The sequence below is a fragment of the Colletotrichum chrysophilum genome (genome assembly GCF_026319265.1).
Source record: "Colletotrichum chrysophilum strain AFK26 chromosome Unknown scaffold_28, whole genome shotgun sequence".
NCBI lineage: Eukaryota > Fungi > Ascomycota > Sordariomycetes > Glomerellales > Glomerellaceae > Colletotrichum > Colletotrichum chrysophilum.
In genome coordinates this window covers 245056-271462 of record NW_026517315.1, presented here as the reverse complement: position 1 = coordinate 271462, position 26407 = coordinate 245056, and the positions used below count along the sequence as shown (strand labels likewise).

General features: G+C 53.4%; 7 protein-coding genes across 7 annotated transcripts; 2 read left to right on the top strand and 5 right to left on the bottom strand.

Annotated features, from left to right (window-relative positions):
• Positions 1-1640: 1640 nt before the first annotated feature.
• COL26b_004606 (uncharacterized protein) lies at positions 1641-2853 on the bottom strand (the record flags this gene model as incomplete). Its single annotated transcript, XM_053177477.1, has 4 exons — positions 1641-2375; positions 2442-2571; positions 2659-2723; positions 2791-2853. 4 exons carry the CDS (start codon positions 2851-2853, stop codon positions 1641-1643), a joined length of 993 nt encoding a protein of 330 aa, XP_053038591.1.
• Positions 2854-4097: 1244 nt separating this feature from the next.
• On the top strand, positions 4098-4830 carry COL26b_004605 (uncharacterized protein; the record flags this gene model as incomplete). The annotated part of the gene is made up of 2 exons (XM_053177476.1): positions 4098-4283; positions 4336-4830. 2 exons carry the CDS (start codon positions 4098-4100, stop codon positions 4828-4830), a joined length of 681 nt encoding a protein of 226 aa, XP_053038590.1.
• A 3493-nt stretch (positions 4831-8323) lies between these two features.
• Positions 8324-8677, bottom strand: COL26b_004604 (uncharacterized protein; the record flags this gene model as incomplete). The annotated part of the gene is made up of 2 exons (XM_053177475.1): positions 8324-8464; positions 8492-8677. The coding sequence occupies 2 exons, from the start codon at positions 8675-8677 to the stop codon at positions 8324-8326; spliced, it is 327 nt and encodes a 108-aa protein (XP_053038589.1).
• A 646-nt stretch (positions 8678-9323) lies between these two features.
• Positions 9324-10199, bottom strand: COL26b_004603 (uncharacterized protein; the record flags this gene model as incomplete). The annotated part of the gene is made up of 2 exons (XM_053177474.1): positions 9324-9767; positions 9822-10199. 2 exons carry the CDS (start codon positions 10197-10199, stop codon positions 9324-9326), a joined length of 822 nt encoding a protein of 273 aa, XP_053038588.1.
• A 5256-nt stretch (positions 10200-15455) lies between these two features.
• COL26b_004602 (uncharacterized protein) lies at positions 15456-17365 on the bottom strand (the record flags this gene model as incomplete). Its single annotated transcript, XM_053177473.1, has 2 exons — positions 15456-16845; positions 16902-17365. The coding sequence occupies 2 exons, from the start codon at positions 17363-17365 to the stop codon at positions 15456-15458; spliced, it is 1854 nt and encodes a 617-aa protein (XP_053038587.1).
• A 6017-nt stretch (positions 17366-23382) lies between these two features.
• COL26b_004601 (uncharacterized protein) lies at positions 23383-24537 on the top strand (the record flags this gene model as incomplete). The annotated part of the gene is made up of 2 exons (XM_053177472.1): positions 23383-23581; positions 23651-24537. 2 exons carry the CDS (start codon positions 23383-23385, stop codon positions 24535-24537), a joined length of 1086 nt encoding a protein of 361 aa, XP_053038586.1.
• A 441-nt stretch (positions 24538-24978) lies between these two features.
• COL26b_004600 (uncharacterized protein) lies at positions 24979-26349 on the bottom strand (the record flags this gene model as incomplete). The annotated part of the gene is made up of 3 exons (XM_053177471.1): positions 24979-25341; positions 25404-25863; positions 25940-26349. The coding sequence occupies 3 exons, from the start codon at positions 26347-26349 to the stop codon at positions 24979-24981; spliced, it is 1233 nt and encodes a 410-aa protein (XP_053038585.1).
• Positions 26350-26407: the final 58 nt, after the last annotated feature.

Here is a 26407-nt window from a genome sequence, read left to right as displayed (position 1 = left end):
CGCGGAGGATGGCGGGGTCGCTGGGGGAAGCTGGGAACGACGACGGCCGGGGGGTGGTCTTCCAGGGGTGAGGGGCAGGTTCCGATTGCTCAATGAGATGAGAAGACAAAGTGCCACTTGAGCAAACACTCGCAACAATAATCCGAGATGTGATGGACTGAGGACGACGTTAATATCGAGTCTGCAAACTATGAGAGTAGCTCAGACACGAAGTAACCTGCTCATCTGGAGATGAAGCAGTAGCCCGGAGGAGGCGCCGTCTTCATATACTCCCGCAAACATGGTCTCTCCACCTCGTCAGTTCACTTCCAAGACCACCCGCCGGCCGAGGCGCCCAGGATGTAGGATCACCATTGCATTCAATCTCAGGGATCAGGACGTGTTTCCCAGTCTGAACGACGGGACGACACCCGCCGAGATGCATCTCCCTGGCCTTGTTCCCCCACACCGTCCCCTCCATTGCGAAGGTAGACTCGCCGAGCGGAGAATGAGGGACGCCTCTTTTCTCCAAGATTGAGGCGTGGGAGTGTTACATCCCTTGGGTTGAGGTGCGCCTGGGGGCTGCATTCACGAGCAAGCCATGAAGACCGCGGGCACAGCAACTGGTGACCTTTTGCGCAACGTACGTAACCCGACTTCGTGATGTTCAAGGCCTGCCTTTTCACAAACTATCTTGGCTCTGAAATCCAACACGAATTGAAGGAAACACGGCATCTCATCCAATTCGACAACCACCGCGCTGGATCCAACATCTCACCATCGGGAATATAAATCACCACCGAACAGTGGAGAAAGTCGTCCATTACCCCAAAAGCTCATCCCCAACTCCATCCCCAAACCCCTGCTCACCTTGGTGGGGTCCCATCACGGAGGGAGGCCTTCCGTTTTCCTGTTTGGGGCATGGGTTCCATTAAACTCTCCGACGCGATCGCATGCCTTCCAGCATCCCTGAGAATATAGCCTCATGACGACTAACACCGAGGTTTTCCTCCTGCCATCCGCTTTCTCAGAACTCAAATCATTGGAGATGCGTGCTTCCTTGGTTCGTGGTACCACTCTGCACCTCGCCGTTTCAGTTGTCTGGTTTTGTGGATATCTTCTTCCGTCACAACCACTGGCGCAAAGGCATTCCCGCCGCGAGGGATTGGCGGACATGAAGATTGGCATCACCTTCGTCATCGGTCCTGGAGGCCGAGACTCCGTCTGTTTACATGTTCGGCCTGATTACTGATGCAAAGGAAGTCGTTCACAAGACTCATACGTAAGTTGAATCACCATCTGGTTCAGTCATGCCACCGACCTCGTCTACGGGTGAATGTGTGTCATTATTGTATGTAGCTGTAAACAGGTGTATGTGTGCGGCCGGCCCCGACATGGGAACGAGGTATCTATCCCGAAACGCCAGCTCAACTCGGTTCATGAAGCGAAATCCGCCGCCATCTCCAGTCGTCGGGTATATCAGATCCCAGCAACATCTCGTCGTTCGAGCCCCGTCATCACGGCCCGGCAGAAAGTAGCAACACAATCTTCCAGAAACTCCTCGCAAACTCCAAAGCCCACCAAAGAAAAACATATCCATACGAGGTCTGCTGTTCCCCCCTCCATCAGAAAGCGCCGGGCGTGTTTGCAGTCGACCGGCATTAGCAGCACTTCCCGCCTCCGCGTCGGTTGGAAAGCGTAAAGACCTCTTCCCACTCCCGCAGCCCCCAGTTCGCGCCGCTGCGGGTGTTCCGCCTGCCTCTCCGTCTCCGCACGGTGCCGGCATCGTCGAGCGTCGCGCCGGTCATGGAACTCTTGATACTCGCCCCGTCGCTGGCGCCCGCGTTCCAGCCCCCGCCGTAGCCGTCGCCGTACTGGATGCCGCTCATCGGATCGTCCGGATCAATGTCGCCCAGCTCGATCTTGGTCAGAATCATGCGCGCCAGCCTCGCAAAGATCTCGTCCACGTTCTCGCCGTTGAATGCGCTCGCCTCCATCACCACGGGGATCCCGACCTTGCTCGCCCACTGGTTCGCATCCGAGTTGCTGACCTCGCGGCCCTCGGGGGCTTCCGACGCTTTTTGCTGCGTGCCGAGCGTCGGTAGGCTGGTGCCGGCGGAGCCGTTTGTGAAGTAGGACATGGAGCCGACGCTGCTCGGCGTTGGCGGGGGCAGGCTCGTGTCGATGAGGGGGTCGGAGGCGAGATCGAGCTTGTTGCCGACAAGCAGACACGACAGATTCGGCGACGCTAGGGCGCGGGCATCGTTGAGGAAGGGCTGCAGTCCGCGGAAGCTGGTGTGGGATGTTACGTCGTAGACGAGGATAGCGCCGGCGGCGCCTCGATAGTATGATCGCGAGACGGAGCGGAATCGTTCGGTGCCGGCAGTGTCCCAAAGCTGTCGCCGCCGTCGTTAGCTTTCCTTCTCTCGCTGTGCTGATGTCAAAATTTGCGTCGCGCGTACCTGCAGCTTTATGCGTTTCCGCCGGGATCCGGTGCCGACCTTGATGATCTTGCTCGCGAACTCGACACCGATAGTCTGGGACGATAAGACCCGCCATTCGTTCTTAACAAAGCGGTGCAGCAGGCAGGATCTGAATGCGCAACGACAACGTCAGTCATGTCTCGACTCCCGTGTGGTTTATCGCAGGTGCTCGCGTGGTGTCCTGGGCGTCACTCACTTTCCTGTCCCGCTAGGTCCCAAGAGGATGATCTTGGCGAGGTAATCGTACATGCTCCCCAGCTCCTGCACATCCCGTCAGCATATCTGGACCCTTTTTCGACATCGGATCGGAGTGTCGGAATGCCCTGACCTGCTGGCCAGCGGTGCCATCGCTTTCCTCGCTGGCGGCGCTGGAGCGACGCGGTCTCGTCATAGTGGCGGTGCGGAATGTTGTGTTGCGGTGATCGGATCGGAAAAGTCGGGCAACGGACGGCGCTGCGATAAGGACGGATCGTGGGCGTTTGTTGGTAAGCAACAGCGAAAAACGAGTAAGGAACCGCGACTGCGAAAAAAAAAGAAACGAGCAAAAAACAAAAATCGTAAGGCGGCGGCCTCTGGCTGGGCGCGACGTTGAGGTCGCAGCGAGCAGTTTGGACCTGCGTTTCGTATCGTGTCGGGCAAGGGAGACGGACTGATTGAGGTGATTGATGTACAGTGCTGGTTGATGCAGCAAAGAGGGAGAAGGTCACTGCAGCGTAAGGTAAGGTAAGGTAGGTATTCTTGGAAACAAGCCCCCCAGCAGGGGCGATGAGCAACACAATGACGGAAGACGCACCAGGCGACCAAGCAGAGCAGCGCAAAGAACAAGGACCAGGCCCCAGAACCCGGAACCCAGGACCCAGGACCCAGGACCTTGAACGGTGCTTGAACTCGTCCTGTGACATGGGATGGCCGCCAAACCACGCACTTTCCGTCCTTCACAGGCTCGGAGCAGCACCACACTGCAGCAGCAGCACCTGGACCGCCTGCTGAGTCCACTGAGTGTGGTCCACGTCGATACGCGGGAGGCTCGAGCGCCGGGCCTTTTTTTTTTTCTTCCTCTTTTGTTATTATGAAGGTGGGTGGGCAGCCACACGCGTGGCTCCGATAAGACAGCGTCCCAGGTACGTACCGTCTTATCAGTGGGATGGAAAGAACAGGCGGGTACGAATACGTACCGCAATGGGCAGTCATTCATCACACTCACTGACAGCAGCCGCCAATGGCACACCACCCAGCACCTGAGCAGGGGCAACAGCTCACCGCAGTCGCACACCGAGGCCCCGTACCGAGGCTTGACATCACCGGACTACCGAGCTTCAGGGGACCGGCTGTAAGCTCACGCCTCCCGCATCAACGACGAGCTTTCATCTACTCCTAATTTATGCGACGAAACACGTTTAACTTTCTGTAAAAACATTTAAGCATCATGAAGATTGACGGCCGTACTTTTATCATTTCAGGCGGGTAAGCAAGGCGTCCCTGTTATGCTCATTGAAACCGTGGTGTCCCTGATCACATGCCAAACACCAATGTCATCAACTCTGCTGACTTGCATCCGATAACAGAGCCTCTGGCTTAGGTCAGGCCTGTGTGGAGGAAATATGCAGAAGCGGCGGCAATGTCTCCATCTTGGACATGAATGAGGACCTGGGCAACGAGCTGGTCGCCAAGCTGGGCTCTTCCGCCAAGTTCTTTGTCTGCGATGTCCTCGACACCAAGAGCATCGAGGCCGCTGTCCAAGGCACCGCCGACTGGGTGAAGCAAACCGGCAAGCCAGTTGGCGGCGTCATCCCGGCCGCTGGCGTAGGAAACCCGGCAACGGTAAGCCAGCTGTCTTTGCTTGAGCCATGCCCCCATCGCTAACTCCGCCCAGATCCTCGACCGCGACGGCAACCCCTTCAGCCTCGACCAGTGGGACTTTGTCCTCAACATCAACCTCCGCGGGACCATCGACCTCACCCGCCAGGCTCTCGCCCTCATGGCTAAGAACGAGCCCTCCACGCCGGACGGTGAGCGGGGTGTTGTCATCATGGTCGCCTCGTCCGCCGCCTTTGACGGGCAGAAGGGCCAGGTTGCCTACGCAGCCAGCAAGGGTGCCGTCACTGCCATGACCCTCCCCATGACGAGAGATCTCGCCCGCTTCGGTATCCGTGTCGTGACAATCGCCCCGAGTCTGTTCGAGTCCCGTATGACTGCCGTTATGGGCAAGAAGGTCCGCGCCAGTCTGGAAAAGGCCATGGAGTTCCCCGTCAGAGCTGGCAAGCCCGAGGAGTTCGCGGCGCTGGCGAAGCATGCTATTGAGAATGTGATGCTCAACGGCACGGTGCTGCGGCTAGACGGAGGTATGAGGATGCCGAGTAAGATGTAAGAGGGTTAGCAGTGTAAAAGAACAGTTTTGCTATCCGGGCGGATAACTATTATATGAGGTCTGATAGTTTATTTCACATTAGCAATTTTATCGTCCCTATTGTAACTGTCATCGCTACTATCGCAGTCGTCCCTATTACTGTCCCTCTTATCGTTTACGCCTACTTCCCGCCCGGAAAGCAAAACTCTGAAGGAAAGAACTCGGGTAATATTCCACAGACCTTGAAACGTTCGAATCAACAGGCAGATTGAGGAGGAACGCAACCTGTAACTCACTGTTCCCTTGCCAAACTAGTACGCACGTTTCTCTGTTGCTATTCCCAACACCAAATGTCTCGTTCCAGGCCCCTCTCCATACTGGTATCTCTTGGCACCGTTCAAAAGCCAACATACTCGGAAATGGTGGGCCAACGCACCCAGCTCTCCTCCCGGACACTGTCGAGATTACCAGAAATGCCCTTGACGGGTGTGAAGCGGTGCGCTTGAGTGCCACTTGAGTCCAGGAAGTAAATGCTCTCAAGACTCGGACAAATTCGGAAGAGCTCATCGGAATGCTCTCCCTGGTCCTCTTTCAATGCGTGTTCGTCTTGAATGTCTTCCCAAGCCTCCAAGTAATGATTGGCATGGCATAGGCGTCTAGGCAAAATGCAGCCAGGTTCGTGGTCCTCATCGTCGTGTAAGAACTCGCAGAACCCTTGCTTAAGCGCTTGAATGTCGCTTACGAGGGACTCGGGGGGGTCGATCAAGTCCGTAAGTGCCAGAAGTGTGAGTCCTCGAAATCGCTTCAAGATTGGGAAAAACTCCTGTGGTTCTCTATATCAGCTTAAGAACGAATGAATGACTGGAACGTGGGAAAACAACCACGACAACAAAAGAAAACAAAGGAGTGGAATTGGGAAGTTTACCGAGAGCTTTAGATTATAATCAATAGTTCTGCCGAGGATCAGCTTGGTGACTTCTGGGAAGAAACTGTAGATTTCAGAAACGTCTTCGAGTACCCAGCCTTCCTTTTGGAGGCTGATGGCCCTTAGCTTAAGCGACGATGGGGCTTCGGACATGCCGAACACGGTAGACAGAGAGACTTCGTATCTCAGGTCGAGATGGAGCGAATCTAGTCCGGTGAAGACTTCTGGGAGAAACAGGATGGATGACCGGGATGAGCTGGAACGGTATTGCACTTTCTTGATAGCCGGCAGCACGACGCCCTGCTCGAGAAGCTGACGTTGCAGAGAGATGCCAAATTTATAGTCATGGGTCAGGCTGAGGCACAGGTCGCTGACATTGGGCATGTAGCTCAGGAGTTTCGCGAGGCCAGCAGACGTTTCTGGCACCCATCCACGACGGATTTCGAGGTGCCTGGATGGCGTCAGCGCTATTCCACCGGTTTGCCGTTCTCATGATGCAGAGCAAGCGCTGTGGGGGGTTTCCGAAACTTACTGAACGACATGAAGAAGTCGGTCGTTATTGATATCCAGGATTTTGGACAGCAGATTGGGGTATGAAGTGTGAAGCTGCATGGTCGTAAAGATGAGTGGGACGCACAACTCGCGTAGGGCCTTGGTGACGAGAGAAAGCTGAATGACATCGCGTTTCTTTTGGAGCGTGTGTTCTCCGGTTTTGACGCAGTGATTGATGATCTCAAGCACGAGCTCTCTCGGGAGAGTGACCAGGTAGGTCTTCGGAGGAATGGCAAGAGATCGGTCTGATTCTCCAACACAGGCGCTGCCGATGCCTATCCCGGGCGACTCTTTGTCGACGTCCATCGGGATCGCGGACGGCTCAGGCATGGAGAGAGATTTATTGCGCAAGCGATCGATTTTCCGGTGTTAGAGGGTTGGGTATGTCATGAAGGAATACTAATGGAGAACGCGAAGGAGTGATTCGGTTTGGGTAGGAAATATTATGCGAAAGGGAAAGTGAGGTAGGTTCGTTTATTCAAGGTGAGAAGAAGGTGCGAGAGCCTACGAGCTCGTGCAGTTGAAGTTTTGGAAGGAAGGCACCTGCCTTGAGATTGCCCCTTCGCTCTTTCTCGATCAGAACAACATCATTCTTCGTGTCAAAGACCGAGACCACTTCCAGAGAGGGGAAAACAAAGAAAAGCCATGGAAGAAAAAAGTTCTGCACGCGGAGCCGACTGTAGCGGCGTGATATTAATTAGGATAGCAGTAAGATATCGGACATACTACACAGTCAGCAGTTCAAAAAAGATCTCAAACGTCAAACAGAGAAGCTTCTCACGTCCATGAAAGAGCAAAAATTCAAATCTCGGAGCATGTTCGGAGCCACTGTGCTAGCAGCTGCTATTCGATTGATAAAGTATGATGCATGCTTTGCGTTGCTACACTTTGTATCCCAGGACCATCTCTGTCTTAGCAAGCATCTTCCGCTGCCAACTCTTTGGAAATCCCAGGCCAGTCTACAGCCTCCTTATACTGGAATCTGACGAGTCTGCCAGTATTGTCTCTCACAGGCCTGTACCGAGTGCCCTGAGCCCATGTGAGCTGGAAGTACAAAACTCCGAGATTCGGGCACTCTCGAAAGATGCCCCTCACGTTCTCTTTCTGGTCCTCTGCCAAAGGGTGATCTACTCGGGCCAAATCAAGAGCTTCACCATAATGCCCCCCAGTGAAGGAGCATTCCAAGCAACCACAAACACCCTCACTCTCCTCGTCCTCCGCGCAAACAAGATTCATGTCGTCGGTCAGGTAACAATTTGGACATGGGCAGGCTTCTCGAACTTCCCGCAAGGACTCTCTCAGATCATCCTCGTCAATAGAAATGAGGTCAGTCAGGGCTAAAAACCTGAGATTTCGAAACTTCTTGATCGTCGGGATCGACTCCTATTATTAACTGAGGTCAGCTAGAACATACTAGATCTTTGATACGACGAGATAAAAGGAATGGAGCGGGCAAAGCATAAATAGGGAGTGGCTGTTAATACCGAAATCATGACATCGCCAACTTCTCCTCCGATGATCAACTTTGTAATGTTTGGAAACAGCTCGTGAATCTGATCGAAAGTCTCGGAGAACCACATTTCACTGTGGAGGCTAAGGGTGTGTAGCTTCAGGCTAGGTGCGGTAGCAGACAGGCCAGGTACTTCATCCGGAGTAGCAGTCATTCCAAGATCAAAATGAAGGGCACAAAGTCCCGTGAAAACTGCCGGAATGAAGCTGATCGAAAACAATGGATCCCACATAGGACCCGGTATGTTGTATTTGAACTTCTTGACGGCCGGAATGATGATGCGCTGCTTCAGGAGTTCGTCGTGGACGGCAGTTGCCAACGATTCCGTCCTATATCGCAGGGCCAGGTTCAGGTCTTTGAGATTCGGCATGTGGCCTGAAAGTGCTGCTAGACGAGGAGGCAGGCTCGGTTCCCACGAAGGAGTAGCATTTCCTGAGGCGCCTGAAACTATGCTCAGATGTCTAATGGAAATCAGCGCTGTCCAACTGATGGTGCAAATTTTGATGGACTCGTGAAGTGCCAATAACCTACTGAACGATTTCAAGGATGCGGCTGTTCTCGAGAACTTGAATATGGCCAAGAAGTTCGACATCGGTGGTGCTCAGCTTCAAGGTCCTGAAGAGTATCGGAACGCACATCTCGCGAAGGCTCTTGTCCACAAGAGAAAGCTGTGAAATGGTGATGGTTCTGTTCACTGTGATAATGTTTCTGAGCGTCCGCGGAGGTACGCAGAGCTTGATGATTTCGAGGATGAGCTCTCGTGGGAGAGTGACGAGGTAGGTCTTGGCCGGGGTAGGAACGGCTTGAGGCAGATTTGGTCCTCTGGCCACAGCGCCACTTTCAGCAGCGCCTGCGGTGGGAGACTTCGCCTCGGCGGCCATCACGATCGTGGCCGAGCAGGGGTGCGGATGGAGGCGCTCTGTTGCGCAGCCGGTTGTCGTTTGGCAGGTGGTTGGGATGGAACGGGCAAATTCTTCTCTTGATTTTCAGGCGTATGGGAAGTGGAAGTAGGTAGGGTTTGGTCAAATTCAGGCAGACTTTGCGGCAGAGGTGAAGTGAGCTTCCATGTCAAAGGGGAAAGAACGTCGTGGGGACCCACCCTTGCAGTTGCAACAAAGCCCTCCATTTCAGAGGCAGGCGCGTCCCTCGAGCTTGCTCCTGTCTCGGCCGATCACTGGGAGAGCAACATTCATTGCAATCCTAGCTTCAACCTAAGACTCCCGGACGTGAATTATACAGAAAATCCAACAGCGTTCCTAGCATTATTCAAGAACAGGTGCGTTCGTTAGATGTGTGCGAGTTTGCTTACGGGAGCTGTCTAACTAGACTACAGTTTGGTACTTCCTTAACAGAGGCCGCCTACTGACCTTACTGTCGCCATACAATTCATTATTGGTGCAGTCGTCGTCGCCGCCGCCGCTATTATCACCGCCGTCGCTGTTACTATCGTCGCCCTCTGAATTTTGAATTTCATGCCCCTTCTTTTCCTGCCGAGTGTCGATGACCACACATAATCCACCACTGTCTTCAATAGTAGAAGTCTGTGAAGATCTGAGGCCAATCCTCATACTCGTTGATGGTGACAGTGTCAACGTTGACCTTGTCATCTTTGATAGGACGGTAGCAAGTAGAGTAGTCATCGTTGCGGAGCTGGAAGTACACCGTCTCAAGTCTAGGACACTCCACGAAGAGACTGGTTGCATTCTCCACTTGGTCCTCTTCCATAGACATGAAGAGATTATGCTGAGCCATCTCGTGAGATCTCTCGTAGTTCTCGTCATTGTAGTGGCATTCGTCACAACTACAGTTAGTGTCGATGTTACAGGGGTCGTCACCGAGACAACAGTCGCAAACGCAGTCGCCCTCTTCGTCGAGCAAGTTCGTCATCACATCTTCAATGGTGAAGTCGAAGATATCAGTGAGCCCAAGAATCTCAAGCTTCTTAAATCGCTCGAATACCGGCAATACGGTCTGAATATGCTTTGTCAGTTGCTGTGCAGTTCGAAAACGAAGCGAAGAACTTACAGAGAACTTGAACTTCTGAATCTGACCCCCAGTGATCAGCTTGGTAACACCTGGAAAGAGGTCGTAAATCTCGTCGAAGTCTTTCGCTTGCCAACCAAACTTGCAGAGGCTAAGGGTGTGCAGGTTGAGCTTGGAGGCAATGGTAGACAATCCAGGGATCGTCTTTGGAGACTTGCCCATCGTCACAGTGAGGTGGAGGGCATTCAGTCCAGTAAAGACAGTAGGAATGAAATGCGTCGTGCTCTCTGCGAAGTGATCGAACTTGGTGACGCTGGGGACGGTAATGCGTTGCTTGAGGAGCTCGTATTGAACAGCCACCACCATGAGACTTTGGTATCCATCCGCGAAGTAGAGATCCAAGTCTTGAAGGTTCGACATCTAGCCCAGGATGCTCGCAAATTGGGCAGGCGTGTCTCGATACCAAGACTCACTCGCGTTGCCTGAAGTCTCAGCGCGAGGCAGGACAGAAATAATTCTCAGATGACTGTTTCAGATTATTAGAATCACCCAAATACCAGACACTGTAAACGCTGCAGCCAGTGTCCAGCGAAACGCCCGGGGCGAAAATCCAGAGGCTGCTGCCGCTGCCGCCGCCCTTGCTCCGGGCCGGCGACTCCCTTCCTGTTGCCCGCGCCCACCCTCTATCTTCGCGATACGTCGATCAACGGTCGAAGAGGCACGGCGGGGGTATGCACGAATCCGCGCTCGGGAGTGTTTTCCCGTGGAGTCTACGGATATCGCTCCGGGCCATTCGAGACATGTTGAAGGGAGCAATAGACGAGTGGAAGGAGAGGCTTGAGACTCACTGGATGGCTCTGAGGACGTCACTGCCTTCAATGCCTCGAACAAGACGAGAGAAACGGTGGTGGTTAGTGCGCATCTGCACAATGGTGAAGAGGGTTGGAATGCACATCATCCGAAGGCTCTTGTTGACGGCAGAAAGCTGGGCGACATCTTGTTTGAGGTCAGGCCTGTAGGTTGGGATGCAGAGTTGAACGATCTCGAGAATGAGCTCTCTTGGCAGAGTAGCGAAACCTGTGAATTTCTCGATCACAGTGCCGCCTCTGTCGTCGTCTTCTGTCGTCGTCGTCCTCTATTATCGTCCTCTATCGCCGCCTCTGTCGCTGCCTCTGTCGTTGCTGCTGGCATCGTCTGCGCTGGGAGAATCCATCGTGATGACCGTCGGAGTAGTGGGGGATCCAGCCATGTTGAGGGAGAGTCGCGGCGCGATTGGTCGGTGTTTTCGATAGGTGCTCTCAAACGAGCGAATCTGGTCTAATTTTCAATCGGTCGGAAGATGGAAGAGGTGTTTAGTCAAATGAGGTGGGTGTTGTCGTGCCCCCAGCATGGTAAATTCAGCTGTTTGTCAAGGTGAAAGAAAAGCCTGAGGCTCCACTGGTGCAGTTGCAACAAAAAGCCTTTTAGAAGCAGGCACGATGGTGTTTGGTGCTTTCCATGTCTCGATCATTCTACTGGAGAAATATTTACTGCAACTCAGAACGTTCAAAGACGCTTGCTGATATGGCGAAGGTCGGAGGCTTTATCAAAGGTTATTTCCAGCGCCATGAAATAATCGCGCATAGCCGAGCTATCGTAGACTGCCTTTCTTGCGCATTTCCTTCGTTTGGAAGATCCACTCAAATGCCTCAATCGCCTATCCTTCGCAATGAGAACATTCTCATCATCCATATTACCAATCGTTTGACCGAGTTTGACTGTGTTAGCTGTGGATCTGAATCTGTTCCAATCTCGTCAAGACCTCTGGTTACTTGATGACAATGACAAATTTGCCTAGGCAGTGCATATAGCCTAGGATCAAACGAGATGGTGGCAACATCAGGGGTTCTTAAGACTCAGACACAGCTGATACAATTCTAATTGTTGAAGTGTGCGTTAATGGACGAAATTTAGACACATATGACGAGTCGAATGGAAGCCTAATGGAACCGCAGTAATCCCATTTAATGATATAAAAGATTTGAAAGATTGCTAGTGAATTAAAAAAGCGCTTACACCGCGAGGAAATCTAGGTATTCTGGGGAACAACTGTTAGTAAGGAGATTATTAGTTAGCTAGGTTTCGTATTCATTATGTGGTTTAAAAAGTTCTTTTAAGAGACTTATTAATAAGGTCTCCTAAATAGATTTTGGTATTGGATCGCTAAATTGAGATGGATATTTTAAGATCAATGTGTTTTCAACTGTGATCGCGGAGACAGAAGAGTCCTAAACACTGCTATGTTGTCAAAAATAGGTACATCATTCCCATCAGACTTGACCTGAGACGAAAGGAGAAGCATTTGACGAAACTAAGGCGCTGTTTGGGCCGGAGGAAGAAGCGACATATGCATAAGACTTGTTCAACATGATTGATGAGCTTTTTGAGAACGGGAACATTCCAATTCGTGGCAAGTGTGCTATCACCCGTTGCTAAAATGCTCTGGAAGGGCAAGGCCACATACCAAGCCCTTGGCAGAGAAAACCGTTCGGCCATGCCGTATGCAGCAAAAGTACGGTCAGATCAGTTTGGGAAGTGCGTAGTTCGCGTTAGGAAATTAAATCAGCAGTCACTGTTGAGTAGACATATGTGATCTCATTTGCCCTAGCATATTCGTTTTGAGACCCTTAACTAAAACCTGCGCCTGGCTGTAATGCTCTCCCTAACTTCGGGCGTCCAGCGGCTGGGCGGACATGCAAGGAGCAGGCGGGCCGCCCCGGCCCTGAGACCAACTCGTCAAGACACAGCTCCACATCTGTCTTTCTTGAGAGGCACCTTACCATAAACGGGGAAAGAATTGCATAGACCGTCACTGGTGACGTGGTTGTCTTTTCTGTTTCTTTGGGGATAAGCTGCCGGAAGGTCCGCCCCGTAAAATCTGATTCACAAGTTAGATTTTATATGAGATGCCAAGTTGAGACACGCGGGGCAACGACGGCGAGACTCTCAGCCTCAGGCTGACGGATGTCTGATTGTAAGATGTGTCTCTGTAGGATGATCACCCAAGACCACTCCGAGGAGGTTGATGCCTGGGATTCCAGCTCGATGGGTAGGTTTCTCAAAGTGTTCGTGGCTCGATAAGCGTATTTGTGTCCCAGTAAGCATTCCTCTACATTTAAGTCTTCGTATACATCCAAGCTGTGTTGCTTACTGCTTTCAGATATAGCGAGTATAGATCAGCGGCAAAGGAGTAATCTTACACATATAGTGCTTACAACCCTAGCCTCTTGAATATCATTCGCCATGATGTAGATTGCCTAGCTGTGACACATTTTCCGAAACTGTGAAGGATATTCTAATCAACTGAGGTACACCAAATACACGTACACCGGTTCTGTTCCCCTTCTTCAAATAGCCACATAGAAACCAGTATTAGGTACCGTGATTATGTACCATGCAGGCCACAACTACGAAGGATTCGTACACAGTTCCCCTTGATTTCATTGGCAGTTCAAAGCGCAATTCAGACGCTGATCTGCCAAAATGGTGGAACAATGTGCTCAGACGAGAAGCAGAAACTTCCTGGATATCCTTGGTCCTTGAGATGGTAGCCCTTGCTGCCGATGTAGTCGTTTGTGTAAGAGTCACCTGCTGCTTTACTGATTTCGAAGAATGCATAGCAACATCTCGAAAAGCCTGATCCCATTTGGAAGTAGAGGCATCCTATGATTGTCTGCCAAGCAGAGATCGTGGTTCTCAAATAGTGGGGAAGAAGTCAACCACCTAGAACGTGTAGATTTACGTTGGCTCCATTTGACTATAAATGCCAGCCAGTTTCCCTTCAAACCTCGAATTTGTTCTTCAGTTCATTCTACTCTTTACGCTTTTCTCATTACTCCGTCAGTTATTAACAACTACCCGCTCAACATCTCAGTTCATCACTTGCCAACATGCTCTTCTCCAACTTCGCATCCGCCGCCGTCGCAGTTTCTGCCCTTTTTGTGCCCGCAGCTTTTGCACAGAATGAGAAAGCCGCTCGTGCCGGCGATGTCACCTTGAAGTGGCACATCACGAAGACCTGCGGCGGGCCCGGTCCTGCCCGATCTTATACTCGCAACGAGTGCATCGAATTGTCCGACAGTTCCCGCGCAGTCAAGATATTGGGTCGCAACGGCCTTTGCCACCGTAAGAGCACTGCTCCTTCTGCCTATTATTACCTATCAGGACCTTATGCTGACATTTCTGTCCGCTTCGCAGTGGTCTCCTTTAGCGACCGAAGTTGCCTCAGGAACGCCAAAACTTTGGGAACGGTCAACAAATGCTACGATCTCAGCGGGAAAGGGTCTGTCAAGATTCAGTGTTAGATAATGACATTTGGATCCACATTTATTACAATCGATGGCGGATTTGAGAGGAATGGTACTGGAATAAAGCTGCGATCATGAAAGTTGATCCGCTGCCATTCGTTTTGTAAAGTTGTTTAGCTGCCCAACCCAGACACTCATTATCAACATGGGCCTGTCAATGCGCACGTGAGTGTGGCAAAATTAGCCAGCACTGCAGATTATGAATAAACAGACTCACGTAGTCCTGAGATGATATGCCCAGTCTTAGAACGGTGGCTCGTGGTTTGAAGTAGACATGTAGACAATCCGAACCCGGATTGGTCTTTGCGCTCCAGTAGTAGAATAAGACAAGGGATAACAAAAATGACACATAATAGGAGATAGACCAACTTAGTTACCAGAGTGTAGTTTGGCCCAAAGAGACTAGCTTAGCTCATAGAGCGTATCTTAGGTAGACACTGGCGTACAGCTAGCTAATCATGACCAGTAGTGAAAAGACCCGGAGCTCCAGCAATAGCAAGATTTAGTGAACAAGGTATTAAAAAACTTCCTTCTGCCAAAGCTTAGCTTCAGCTACCATGGTACCCGGAACCTTGAATAATATAAGGCACTCTGACTGCTGTATCCGTCCACACTCTTGAGGAATAAATTAACCCCAGATTCTTACCTTATCATGGGCATGCTGCTGCTGCCTTAGAATAGCCTCATAACAAAACCTAATCTGCAAGTAATTGCGCTTACAAAATGTCTGAACGCAAGGTTTCTTCACATACATTCCTCGGAATTATTACCCTCAGCAACGCACCTTTCACTATGCAATGTACAACTTGCGGAGAATTCATTGGAAAGGGCAGGAAATTCAAGTAAAAGAAGTTCTGCTGAAGTCATTCCAGGACCGACCTGAGAACAAGCAATTACGTCTGCGAAGGCGGTGCAGAGCCTAATACAGGACCATGGCGTTCAGGAAATGCGGCAGACCAGACAGTGAATGATCATCTGGACGTCTAAGAACAAGAGGAACAGGAACTGAGGCAGACTGTTGCCGATCGAACACGACGGGGGGCCTAGAGAAGAGAACGCTTTACGTTGACGCACATGCACATGGCTGCTGCTGATGCCCTAGACAAAGTCCGCTCAAAATGTTCTGATAAAATAAATATTTTTATTATATGCACCATGTGCACTTTGTCTAGCTAAGATGTTGGCAACTGGTCAAAACCAACCACCGGGGGAATCATTTGAAGCGGGAAATCATTACAACCAAATGAGGTATAAGCATGCCCCGACCCTTTCCAAGACATTTGGTCCAGAGACGTGGCGAACATGATCGGAAACACGGTTCTCTTTTTTCTTAGACCTTGTCGCTGACGACAGTCTGAGCGTGGGCGTCTTCCTGGGCAGCAGCGGTGGGCTGGTTCTGACCAAGGAACTTGGTCTTCTTGAGCTGGTTGAGGTGGTCCTCCTCGCTGTCGAGGTGCTTGAAGCAGAACCAGAAGGCGACACCACCGAGGAAGGCGATAATGGCGACGGAGGTGTAGTTCCAGACCAGGAGAGGGTCCTCGGACAGAGGGGTCCAGGCCTGGCCGATGGCGGCGGAGACGGCGCTCATGGCCAGGTTGACGGACATGACGAGAGACTTCATGTTTTCGGGGGCCTTGGAAAAGGCGTACTCGTACGAGGTGACGTTGGTGAAGATCTCGGCGAGACCGATGAAGATGTAGGGCAGGCACTGGGCCCAGACGTTGATCTGGGCGGGACCCTCCTCGCAGACGGTAGCGAGGTTGCCGCAGGGGGACATCTGGTAGATGTAGTGCTGCATGACGGCGGCGGCGACCATGGAGGCGGCGGCGAAGAAGAAACCGGTGGTCATGCGCTTGATGGGGGTGAAGTTGAAGCCCATCTTGCGGAACAAGGGGTAGACTCCATGGTCGAGGATGGGAATCATGATGATGATGGAGAGGGGGTTCAGGTTCTGGATGACGTCGTTGGGGGCGCCGCCGAGAACCATGGAGCCGGCCTGGGAGGTCAGGTTGTTGGTCATCTGGTTGTAGGCGAGGAAGAAGACGGGCAGGAAGAGGAAGACCTTGCAGGCCTTGAGACCACGTCTGCACTCGTCAACCCAGGCATCGTCGTAAGTCAACCAGCTGGGGCGCTCAGCGACGGGGATGTTGCTAGGCTTGGCCATGTCCCAGTTCATCTTGCCGAAACCGCCGGAGCGCTTGCGGGCGAAGTTGGTCATCTTCAGGAACTTCTCGAGAACAGAGCCGGTGGGGGGAGTAAGGTGGTACTTCTTCTTGTTGGACCAGAGAACAACAGGGCAGATGAGGAAGAGGATGGTGGGCAGCAAGAACGCCAGCCAGAAGCTGTGGTACTTCTCGACGAAGACCATGGAGACCTGTCCGGAGACGGCACCGACGTTGATGCAGAAGTAGAACCACAGGAAGACACGGGTGTTGGTGACGGCGGGGTCAACAATCACACGCTCGCCGTTCTGGACAACGACGCGCATGCGGCTGTCAGGGTTCTGCTCAGCGAGAAGAGGGGAAATGTTGGCCTTGAAGAGACCAGTTCCGGTGCAGAGGGTGAAGAGGCCGATGAAGAATGGGGCGAAGGCGGTCTTGCCCTTGTCGAGCACGGAGGGAGCGGCGGCAACGGTCAGAATAACGTGGGCGAGGGTAGAGACGACGATGGCGATGTGGATGACCACGTAGCGACCAAACTTGGCATCGGCCAACCAGGCGCTGAGAAAGTTAGCTATTTGTTCTCGCGTGTTTTCTGCATTACAAGCACAACTTACCCGAACAGAGGGGTGATGTAGGCCCAGAACATGTTGACCAGAGAGACACCCTGGGAGGCTCTCTGACCCATGTTCAGAGCACCGGGAACGCGGTCATCGTCGCTGTATGTGGCACCGGTCCTGGAGCCGGCGGGCATGGGGCGCATGACGAAGTTGGTGTACAGAACGGAAGATCCGTAGTAGGAGAAACGCTCGCAAAGCTCGGCGAAGGCGATGGTGTACATGCTCCACTTGATAGGTCCGGAGACACGGCGGAGGGTGTGAAGCTCCTCCTCGGTGGGCTTGTCCGGGTACTCGTCGTCGGACTTGGAGTCGTAGGCGTACTCGGTCACGGGGGCGGCGGCGGCGGTCACGTCGAAAGAGCCGCGGCCGGCCTGGATCTCCCTCTCGGTGCCCTGGACGGTGGCCGCGGGGACGTGGGCCTTGGCCAGGACATCGTCCTGGAGTCCTCCAAGGTTACTCATGATGAGTTTGCGGGAGCTGTGTTCCTGGTGGGCGATTGGGTTGAAGATCGACAACGAAGACAGGAAATCCCGATTAACGATATGCGAGAAAGACACGAGTTAACGAGTCTTTTCGACAGCAATTGACAGGTAGAGGTCCTGTTGGCCGTAGTTGAAGGGCTGCTGGTCGCAAGAAGAGAAGGGGAGAGGAAGGCTATCGTCTGGGAGGGTGTCTCAAGGGATATGTTTTATATTTCCCAGCGGCGATAATGGCAGGTCGCATCACAGCTGCATTCGGCAGCCGGTAGGTATCCGCAGATAGAGACATGGGACATGGGCGGGATGGCTAGCGTGTGGAAGGGTGGAAGCGTGGACTGGGGGTGAAGGGGAAGAGAGCCGGGGGGTGTCAAGGACATGGACTCGTCTAGCGCGGAGGGAGTTAGCAAGGATGGCATGGGATGGCAACACAACTCACGGGGGTGGTTCAACAACAACATGAACTCTGCAAGGTTCCTGTGGGATGGGAGAGATGGTCGTGCGTGGGCGTGGGCCGCCCATCTCGCGCATACCGTCGCCACGGGACGGGAGGCAAAGGGCACCCACGCCTTGCTTGAGTACATACGACACTGTAGGCAGACGATCACATCGCAAGACACACGACATCGACCTCTGTACAGACGATGAGGATGGTTACAGCGCCGGGGACCGCGAGGGGTCTCGGGTTGGACAGGGCACCATCGACCAACCACCAACAGTAACCCAGTGTCCGAGTCGTTCGCTCAGCAGTTGTCGGAGATGGGCGGGCAAGGCGCTTGCAGGATGAGGACGGAGCGATCCAACAGGTGAGAGTCCGCGGCCCAAGACCAGGCTGGACCGAGACAGAAGTCATGGAAATGTGGACAGAGGGAGGAAATGATGGGCCGTGGATGGATCATAGACATGGACCACGATGGGCTCCAGGACAAATGGCCCGATTAGGCAGGTCGAGGATCGGGGGTAATAGATAGGCGGCGGCGTTGTTGTCTGGGGGAGAGAATCAGGGCTCAGCTAAGAGACAGTAGACTCAACGGGACAACATGATTCGTGATTCGTGATTCGGGTCACACAGCCAGACTGAGCAGCTCAGCAACTCAGCTTGCTGGAGCATATCAGCATCAGCAGCAGCATCGTATCACTATCGACTGTCCTGTCGGTCTTCCTCTGTGGTGGGAGAGGGCTGAAAAAGCCTGCGAGAAAGGTTGGACCGTAAAATGCGACCGCCGAGCCTCTTGGCAGCAACGTTGATCGACCTTGGCATCGACGCCACTCGTAGCCTGGTGAGCCGTCATTGGCGCGCTCCCCGGGCTTTCTGCTGTTTTGGTGCTGGCGGGAGGCGCCCGTTGGTGGCTTCGGTTGCTTTTTTTCTCTTCTCTTCTTCTTGTCCGTCTAACTCGTAGGGGAAGTGGTGCGTCCAACGTGCCAACAAGACTCTCAGAGATGGCGCGGGAGGAAGTGCGCCCGTCAGCTGTGATTCCTGCCTTGCTGCACGACCAGCTTCTGGCGCGCCTTCGAGAAGAAGTTTGGCCTGCACGATGGGCGGGAGGCGGATCATGGAGGGTGGCTTGCTGATAGCCGAGAGAGTGAGTGCCACACCGCGTCCATGATTTGCTGGCTGGCCACAGGAAGGATTGGTCGTATATTACACCTCCGTTCTGTTCATGGACGGCACAGCAGTAGCGAAGGGCTAAGAGCGGTTGGTGGTGTTGAAGTTCCCCCATTGTCGCGCCCGTCGATGATACGGTTCTGCTTCGCCAAGATAAAGTTATGACAGAGAAAGGAAGGAGGTCGTTGTTCCATGGTAAGCCGAATGGGTGTAACCGGCCTTGGCTCAATATTCAGTTGGGCAGCTGAGTGAGGGGAAAGTGGCCGCATCCGTTTACGAAGAGAAGACGAGAGACGAAGGTTGAGGCAAGACGCATTCAGGGCCGAGGATTGCCGCTCAATGACGCTGTCATGGCTACCACCTTGCTGTCAGTCTCTCGAAGAAACGTCTCACACCAACTGATTGCTGTTCTTCACGCTTGTCCCTGATGAAGATAGCCTCTGCAAGTCGCACTCGTAGGCAGACGCGTAGGCAGCTCACAGATGCGCCTACAAAGTATCCCCAGCATCAACAACAGACAGACTCAGGACGGACTACCAGCTAGGTTTGCCTGTGTCTGCCGTGCCACTAAACCCCGGCGACCTTCCCAAACGATAAGAGCCGTTTCGGTGGCCCATGAGCTTAATGTCCCTGCGGCCCACGGTCTAATCCTGGGGGGTCTTCTGGTTGGTTCCGATTGAGGAGGCTATTCCCAGTCCAGCGAGCCCGCGGCCAGCAGCACCCCGGGGGATTTTTGTCTGCAGTTCTTGGTACTGGCCCTGGCCCCATCCAGAGGGCCTTTTGGATCCCTTCTCTTCGGAGAGATGGCCGACTCGGATTGGCTCTTCGTATCGTACATCATGTTGTGCTCCACTGAATACCGCCGAAATTTGTGCAGTAGTCCAAGGGGGGTCTTTGGGAATGTGGGAGTGCCCGGTCTCACCTTGCGTTAGCGCTTCAGTGTCAGGTATTGGTGGTCTTAACAGATATCTATCTTGCAGAAGCTCCCTTTCTGTTAGTCAAACCGTGCCAGATTCCTGGGCGGCGGGCTAGATAGACGGAAAGATATGGGGCTCAGGGACCAAAACGAAAGGTGGTAGAGGATTCATAAGGAATACGGCCTTGGCTTCATGTTCACTTTTCCAAGTCTTGAATGGCTCTTCAAAAGTGCCCCCCGTCGCGCTCGCTTTCGTCCAAAGCCAAGACGCCAGTGAGGGCATGTTCCCAGCCGGCAAGCTTCGCCTCATCGCTTATGTTGCTGTTGGCGCAGCGTTAGTGCCCGCCGAGGCATTGGCATCGAGCAAAAGTTCGAACATACCCTGGAGGCTGGGAGTACCGCGAACCCCACGCAATCAGAGCCCGTCTCAGTGTCGCGTGTCAACTGTCAATGGGCGTGCCGCGGTACACAGACCAGAGGAGAAGCCCGCCGCCGGGTGGGATGTACAAACTGAACTGACAGATTGTCAGATCCATAGTGGCGCCAGCACATGGCCACGCCACCCCAGGGACTGTTGGACGCGGGATGTTGCCGCTGAGAGCCTACATGTACGCCCGAATTCTGGCGCTCAATAATCCATCTTGATAAGTTAGGAGATGCACATGTACGGCGGTCGAGTTGGGTGGCAGCGTGAAGCGAACGAGAAAACATGATTTCTCGTATCAGACTTCTTGGCCGAAGCCTGAAAGAGACATGTGATTCGAGCAGCTTATCATTGAAGGAAGGCATAATAGTAAGCCTATTCGATCTGCAGACATGAGGAAACAAGTTGCGACGGATTCTTGAACTGATGTGATGCTTGATGCTGCAGTGATATGCGTACCAGTTCCTCTTTCAAGGCCATCACTTCTGGTCTTCTCTTCACAAATCGATAATCGTATGTAACCATCGATATAATCGACATCAAGACAACCAGCAAACAGCCAAACTTCAGAGGGTGTACGGCCACCACCGTTTATTGGGACGAACGCCTGCGAAATGATGGAGATGGCGCACTTGCGGGACGGTGGAAGGCCCCTGTGCCCCTGTCTAGTCCACCGCCTAGAACGATGCAGGTGGCGTCCGGGGAGCGCTCCAACAAGTACCTGGGTCCTCTGAAACTCTCCGCGTGCCCCCGAGCAGCTTTGCGAACACGGCCCTTTCAGTGGACATGGCAACGAGTCTATCGGGACGTCTGCCTATCTTGCCCTGTCTTGTCTTGCCTGCCCTGTCGTTTCCCGCCGTCTTGGCTGTTCTTAACTTGGTTTCGCCGAGTCTCTGCCCTAGCGGGAGACACTGATAGCCTCTCACTGCCTTCGAATGAAGAGGAGCGCTGAAAGTACGCAACCACGAGTCAAGGCGACGCCGCGGCGGGATGGACGCCTGGCGCAGCGGCCTCTAGAGATACAAGACATTTCCAAGACCACACGGCAGCGCCGAGAGCAGAGGCTCGGAAAGGGCGCCCGAAAGACCACTTGAGAAAGCTTATCATGTCAACAGCACGTTACATTTACTGTAGCCTGATCGGCGGGGGATGAGCGGAAGAACGAGACCCTGGGCTTGTAAGGCAAGCAACATTGTGTCGAGCTTCCCCAGCTTTGGCAAGGCTTCGAGGAAATCCCGATTTGCATTCGCCATGTTGAGGTGACATTCAGTGCGATTGCCCAGCTTTCTGGGTGTTTGATACGGCGAATGCCCGGTGATCGTGATGAGCCAGACCTACGTTCCAAGACATCGAACCGGCCACCCGGGCTTGGGATACTCGTAAAGGAAACTGGACAGCCGGGAACTCAGGTGAGAGGATCTAGTGCATGGATCTTTTCGAGAGGCGAGAATTCCCAACAGCCTACCAGAGAGAAATCATTTGTCATGGAACGATTATAGTGCTTGGCAGCAGCGAACCGATTTACCGACTTGGGGAGGCGGAAGTCTTGCTCTGCGCTTGGCGAGGAACTTCTGCGGGATTCCTCATATTCGGCATCTGGGCACAATCCAGCAATGAGTCCAACTGTCGGGTGGCAGTGACAACTGCGTCTCACCTGTGTGAAGTTCCCCGTTCGACATGTGAGGGCGACTTTCGCGGCCAACGATCTGAATCTGAATGAATGACTGTTTTTCACCGAATATCTGCCCATTCACACCGCAAACGCGGGCAAAGTTAATGAATTTTTACAAACATTTTCTCTTTAGCGCCTCGCCAAAGAATTGCGTCATTGAACGCTCTGCCGATTGGATGAGGAAAACTCCGTCGCGCAAGAGAGTATTCCCACAATTTGTGTCTCGACCGAGTCAACCCCAAATTTGAGCAGAAAAAACGGCCACCAGCGGTCAACGGCCGCCTCAACTAGACGGGCTAGGCGCCGTCCTTCGGTTTGCTGTTTTGTTATTCTCTGGCTGTCCGCAGCTGTCAAACTCCACACCGTTCTCCGGGCAATCTCCATCTCAACTCCATCGTCAGCATCATGGGTGTTCCCGGGCTCGTGAAGAGAGACGGCGTGTCACCAGAGCTCGTGGAGTGGCCTGGCCTGACCCTCAGAGAGGGACTGGAGATTGGGGGCCAGGGATGTGGGTGGAAGAGCGCGGGCGTACGTGTGCGCACCGCGTAACCTGTTCATCCTGGGGGAAAAGAGGGCGATTAGATAGCACACATCAGTCATCAGAATCACCAACATCAACCGTGACATCCCTGCTGTTGCAAATGATGTTGATTGGTCAATCAATTCGGCCCCAACGAAGTGCCGAGAGGAGGGGAAGCCAACCTTTGTGGACGCCATCCGGCTCGACCTGCGTCGAACCACATTGCCGCACCAGAAGGAAGTGCGCCGGCAGTGTTAAGTAGTGAGAGCCCAAGTCTGCCAGCCCGGTCGGTGTCATCGGCACCGAGTCGGTCTCTGCCGCTCTTCACATCGGAAGAGCTACCGGCGTGCGGTCAGCGACGTTGTGTCGTAAGGCCTTCACATTGACTCCGTGACTCCGATCCGGGTCGTGAGAAACACACCGGCTTAGTCTTTACCCGGCAGTCTGCTTCAACATTGACGAGATCCTCCCGCTCCGAAGTGTCATCGTTGGGGAATAGGGCTGCATGCACATCATTCTCCCGTCGCTGATTAATCGGGACTGCCATTACCGAGCACCGTGCCGACTTGAAGATGCCGAATTGAGTCATCATAGTTCTCACATACAACATCTTTTCGAAATAAACATCGCCTTTCAGTCTGTTCAAACTGATCAAGTGACAATACGCTCAGCTTCATATTCCAGTCCCATCATTCTCGCATGAGGCCCTTCCGTCTCCGATCTCGCCTCAGTTGCCTGACAACCCCGCAATCCCGGCCGTCCGTGATCACCTCACTCCAAGTACTCTCACAACCGCAGCCGCCGCGCATCACGAATCCTTCAATCAGTCATTCACACTACACGCCATTCAGAAGTCTCGCAACCATGGTTCAGGTCACACAGCTCAAGGTTGCCGTCCTCGACGACTACCAGGGCGTCTCAGAACCCTACTTCAGCAAGCTCGACAAGTCGCTCTTCGACGTCACCACGTTCAAGGACACCCTCCTGCCTTACAACCACCCAGAGACTCCCGAGTACGTCAAAGATGCTTTGGTCTCGAGACTGGAGCCGTTTGATGTAATTTGTGAGAGTTCCCTGCAACTGCTTCCCCTAGCATGAAAGAGGATGAGCATGGAAGACTAACATCTGCTAGGCACAATGAGAGAGCGAACCCCTTTCCCCAAGGACCTCATCTCGCGCCTCCCAAATCTCAAGCTACTTCTCACCACCGGCCTGCGCAACAACAGCCTTGATCTGCCCGCCTTCAAGGACCGCGGGATCCCGGTTGCCGGCTCCGCCGACAAGGCCACCGGCAAGCAAGTTGGCACCAACTCCACGACGGAGCACTGCGTCACCCTCATCCTCTCTCTGGCACGCAACATCGCCTCGTCCGACGTTGCGGTCAAGTCTGGTCTGTGGCAGACCGACCTCGCGATGGGGTTGACTGGCAAGACCTTCGGTGTCCTCGGTCTCGGCCGCCTTGGCGTCTCGACGGCGAAGATCATGCACCTCGCCTTTGGGATGAAGATCATCGCCTGGAGCACGAATCTCACACAGGAGGCTGCGGATGAGAAGGCCACGAGCGCAGGACTGCCCGTCGAGGGACCCGATGGCGAGAAGACCTTCAAGGTTGTCAGTCGAGAGGAGCTATTCAGCACCGCCGACGTTATCAGCGTGCACCTGGTGCTCTCGGAACGCTCTCGCGGGCTGGTCAACGCGGACGACTTGTCGAAGATGAAGAAGACGGCGCTGTTCATCAACACTTCCCGAGGACCACTAGTGGTTGAGAAGGACTTGCTCGAGACGTTGAAGAAGGGCGGCATCCGCGGCTGCGCGCTGGATGTTTTCAACCTCGAGCCCTTGCCCACGGATAGTGAGTGGAGGACGACGGAATGGGGTCAAGACGGACGCAGTAAGGTGCTCTTGACGCCTCACATGGGATACGTTGTTGAAGAGACGTTGAATGCCTGGTACCAGCAGCAGGTGGACAACATCAGGAGGTGGCAGGCGGGAGATGTCCTAGTCAACGTGTTAGCTTAAGTTCAGCCTTTGGCGAGTTAGTTGAGGGCAAGAAGCCAAAACATGTAGCTAAAGTTCCGTTTCCATTGCTCATCCAGTACTTAATCGTAAACCAACAAACCCTCATCCAGGACACAGAGACTTGTACATGTACTGGGAATAGTACCTCAATCCGAGGTCTTGTGACACATAATAAAGAAAACGCCCTCCCAAAAGCAAATCACGTCCCAGTACGGTAGGTTCTCAGCTCGAACGTCCAGCTGGTCTAGTCCAAAGGCCCGCGAGCCAAGAGCCTGTCCCGACGGTTGTTGATACCGAGGCCGCCATTCTCGTATTCGCCCCCCGTAAACTCCATCCGTAGTCGTTGCGATTCGTTGAGAGAAACCTCATTCAAATGGTTACTCAAGCCGTAGTAAAAGATGCCTTCCGAGACTCATCATCTTGCGAAACCGGTTTCCTCAATCAGGCGAGAGCCAGATCGTTGACAATGAGACCATGGGGGTTCCAGTAGCCGCTGCCGGAGCTACGGTTGTACCGTCCCTCAAGCTTGACGTCGACAATCTCATCGTCCTCATCAATGACGGGCACGAAGTTGCGCGCAGTGAAGTCTCGGACGAGGCACACGGACTGCAAGCTGGGGCAGGCCTTGAAGATAGCCAGGGCATTGGCGGGGAGATCCTCGTTGTACTGGTGGCTGTGAAGGAGGCTCTCGACAAAGTCCCAGTTGACCTCACCGTTATCATCCACGTCTCGCGAGATCTGCTGCTCTGCGGTAAGGGTCAAGTGCCGAAGTTGCTCCAAAGGAGAAAATCGGGAGACGAGCTCCTGCATGCAGATATGATCAGTAAACGACCAGATTGAAATGGCAATTGGCAACTGATACTCACGGAGACTCTCACGTTCCTCAGCGATCCCATGATGACAAGGGACTCCAACTTCGGAAGGCCGCCGAGCATGGCAATGAGGGATTGGAGGGTCTTGGGGGTCCAATCGATTTTGCGAATTTCCACCTCACGGAGACGGCTGGCTGTCTTGAAGCAGCGTCCAAGTGACTGAATAGGACGGTCACTCAAGCCGACGTTGAGCACTTGAAGACTCGGGAACACGCGAACCGCGTGCTCCGGGAGGTCCGAGCTGCGGGCGAAGGACGCCTTCTTGACATCGGGGAGCTGAAGCATGCTGTGCTGAATGAAGCTACGCAAGTGCGTGACCAGAGTCTCCTGGCTGGGAAGATCGAGGACAAGCTCCTGGACGTTGACCATCGAATCCAAAGCCTGGCAGAGTGCCATGGCGAGAATGGAGACGTTCGGAGCTTCGCGACCTGGGTGGATAGTGATCTTACAATAGCTGAGTAGGTTTGTTAATTGAATTTTTTCTCCCGACGACAGCCCCGTTGTTGAAAGGATTTTTGGGGATTACTCACCGAATAGCCCTCTGGATCCTGTCATTGAGCAGCATCGCCTTGAGAGGCTGAATAGCGCGGTATTCAGCGCGGTAGATTCTGACCTTTCGGAACAGGAAGGGAATACAGATTTCCCGAAGAGCGCTGCAAGTCATGGACAGCTCCAGAGTGGTGTTGCGGTGCTTGCCAGGGGCGAAGGGGTCGGATCCGTTGTCTCTGTTCTTGTGGCACATCTTGATGACCTCGAGCACAATCTCGACAGGCATGTCCATGAAGCCCGGTCCTTCATCCAAGGTATTGACCGAGAGGTTCTGGGAGGCCGTAGATGACATGATGGTGCCCGTTGCAGGGGAGATGACAGGGCGGAAGTGGATAGAGAACGGAATGATGCCGCGGCGGAACTTGAAATCGATTTTGCGCGAGGGAGCCATTGTGAAGCTTGGCAACCTAGAGAGCGAAAGGAGGAAGAGGGCGTAGTGATTGAAAATT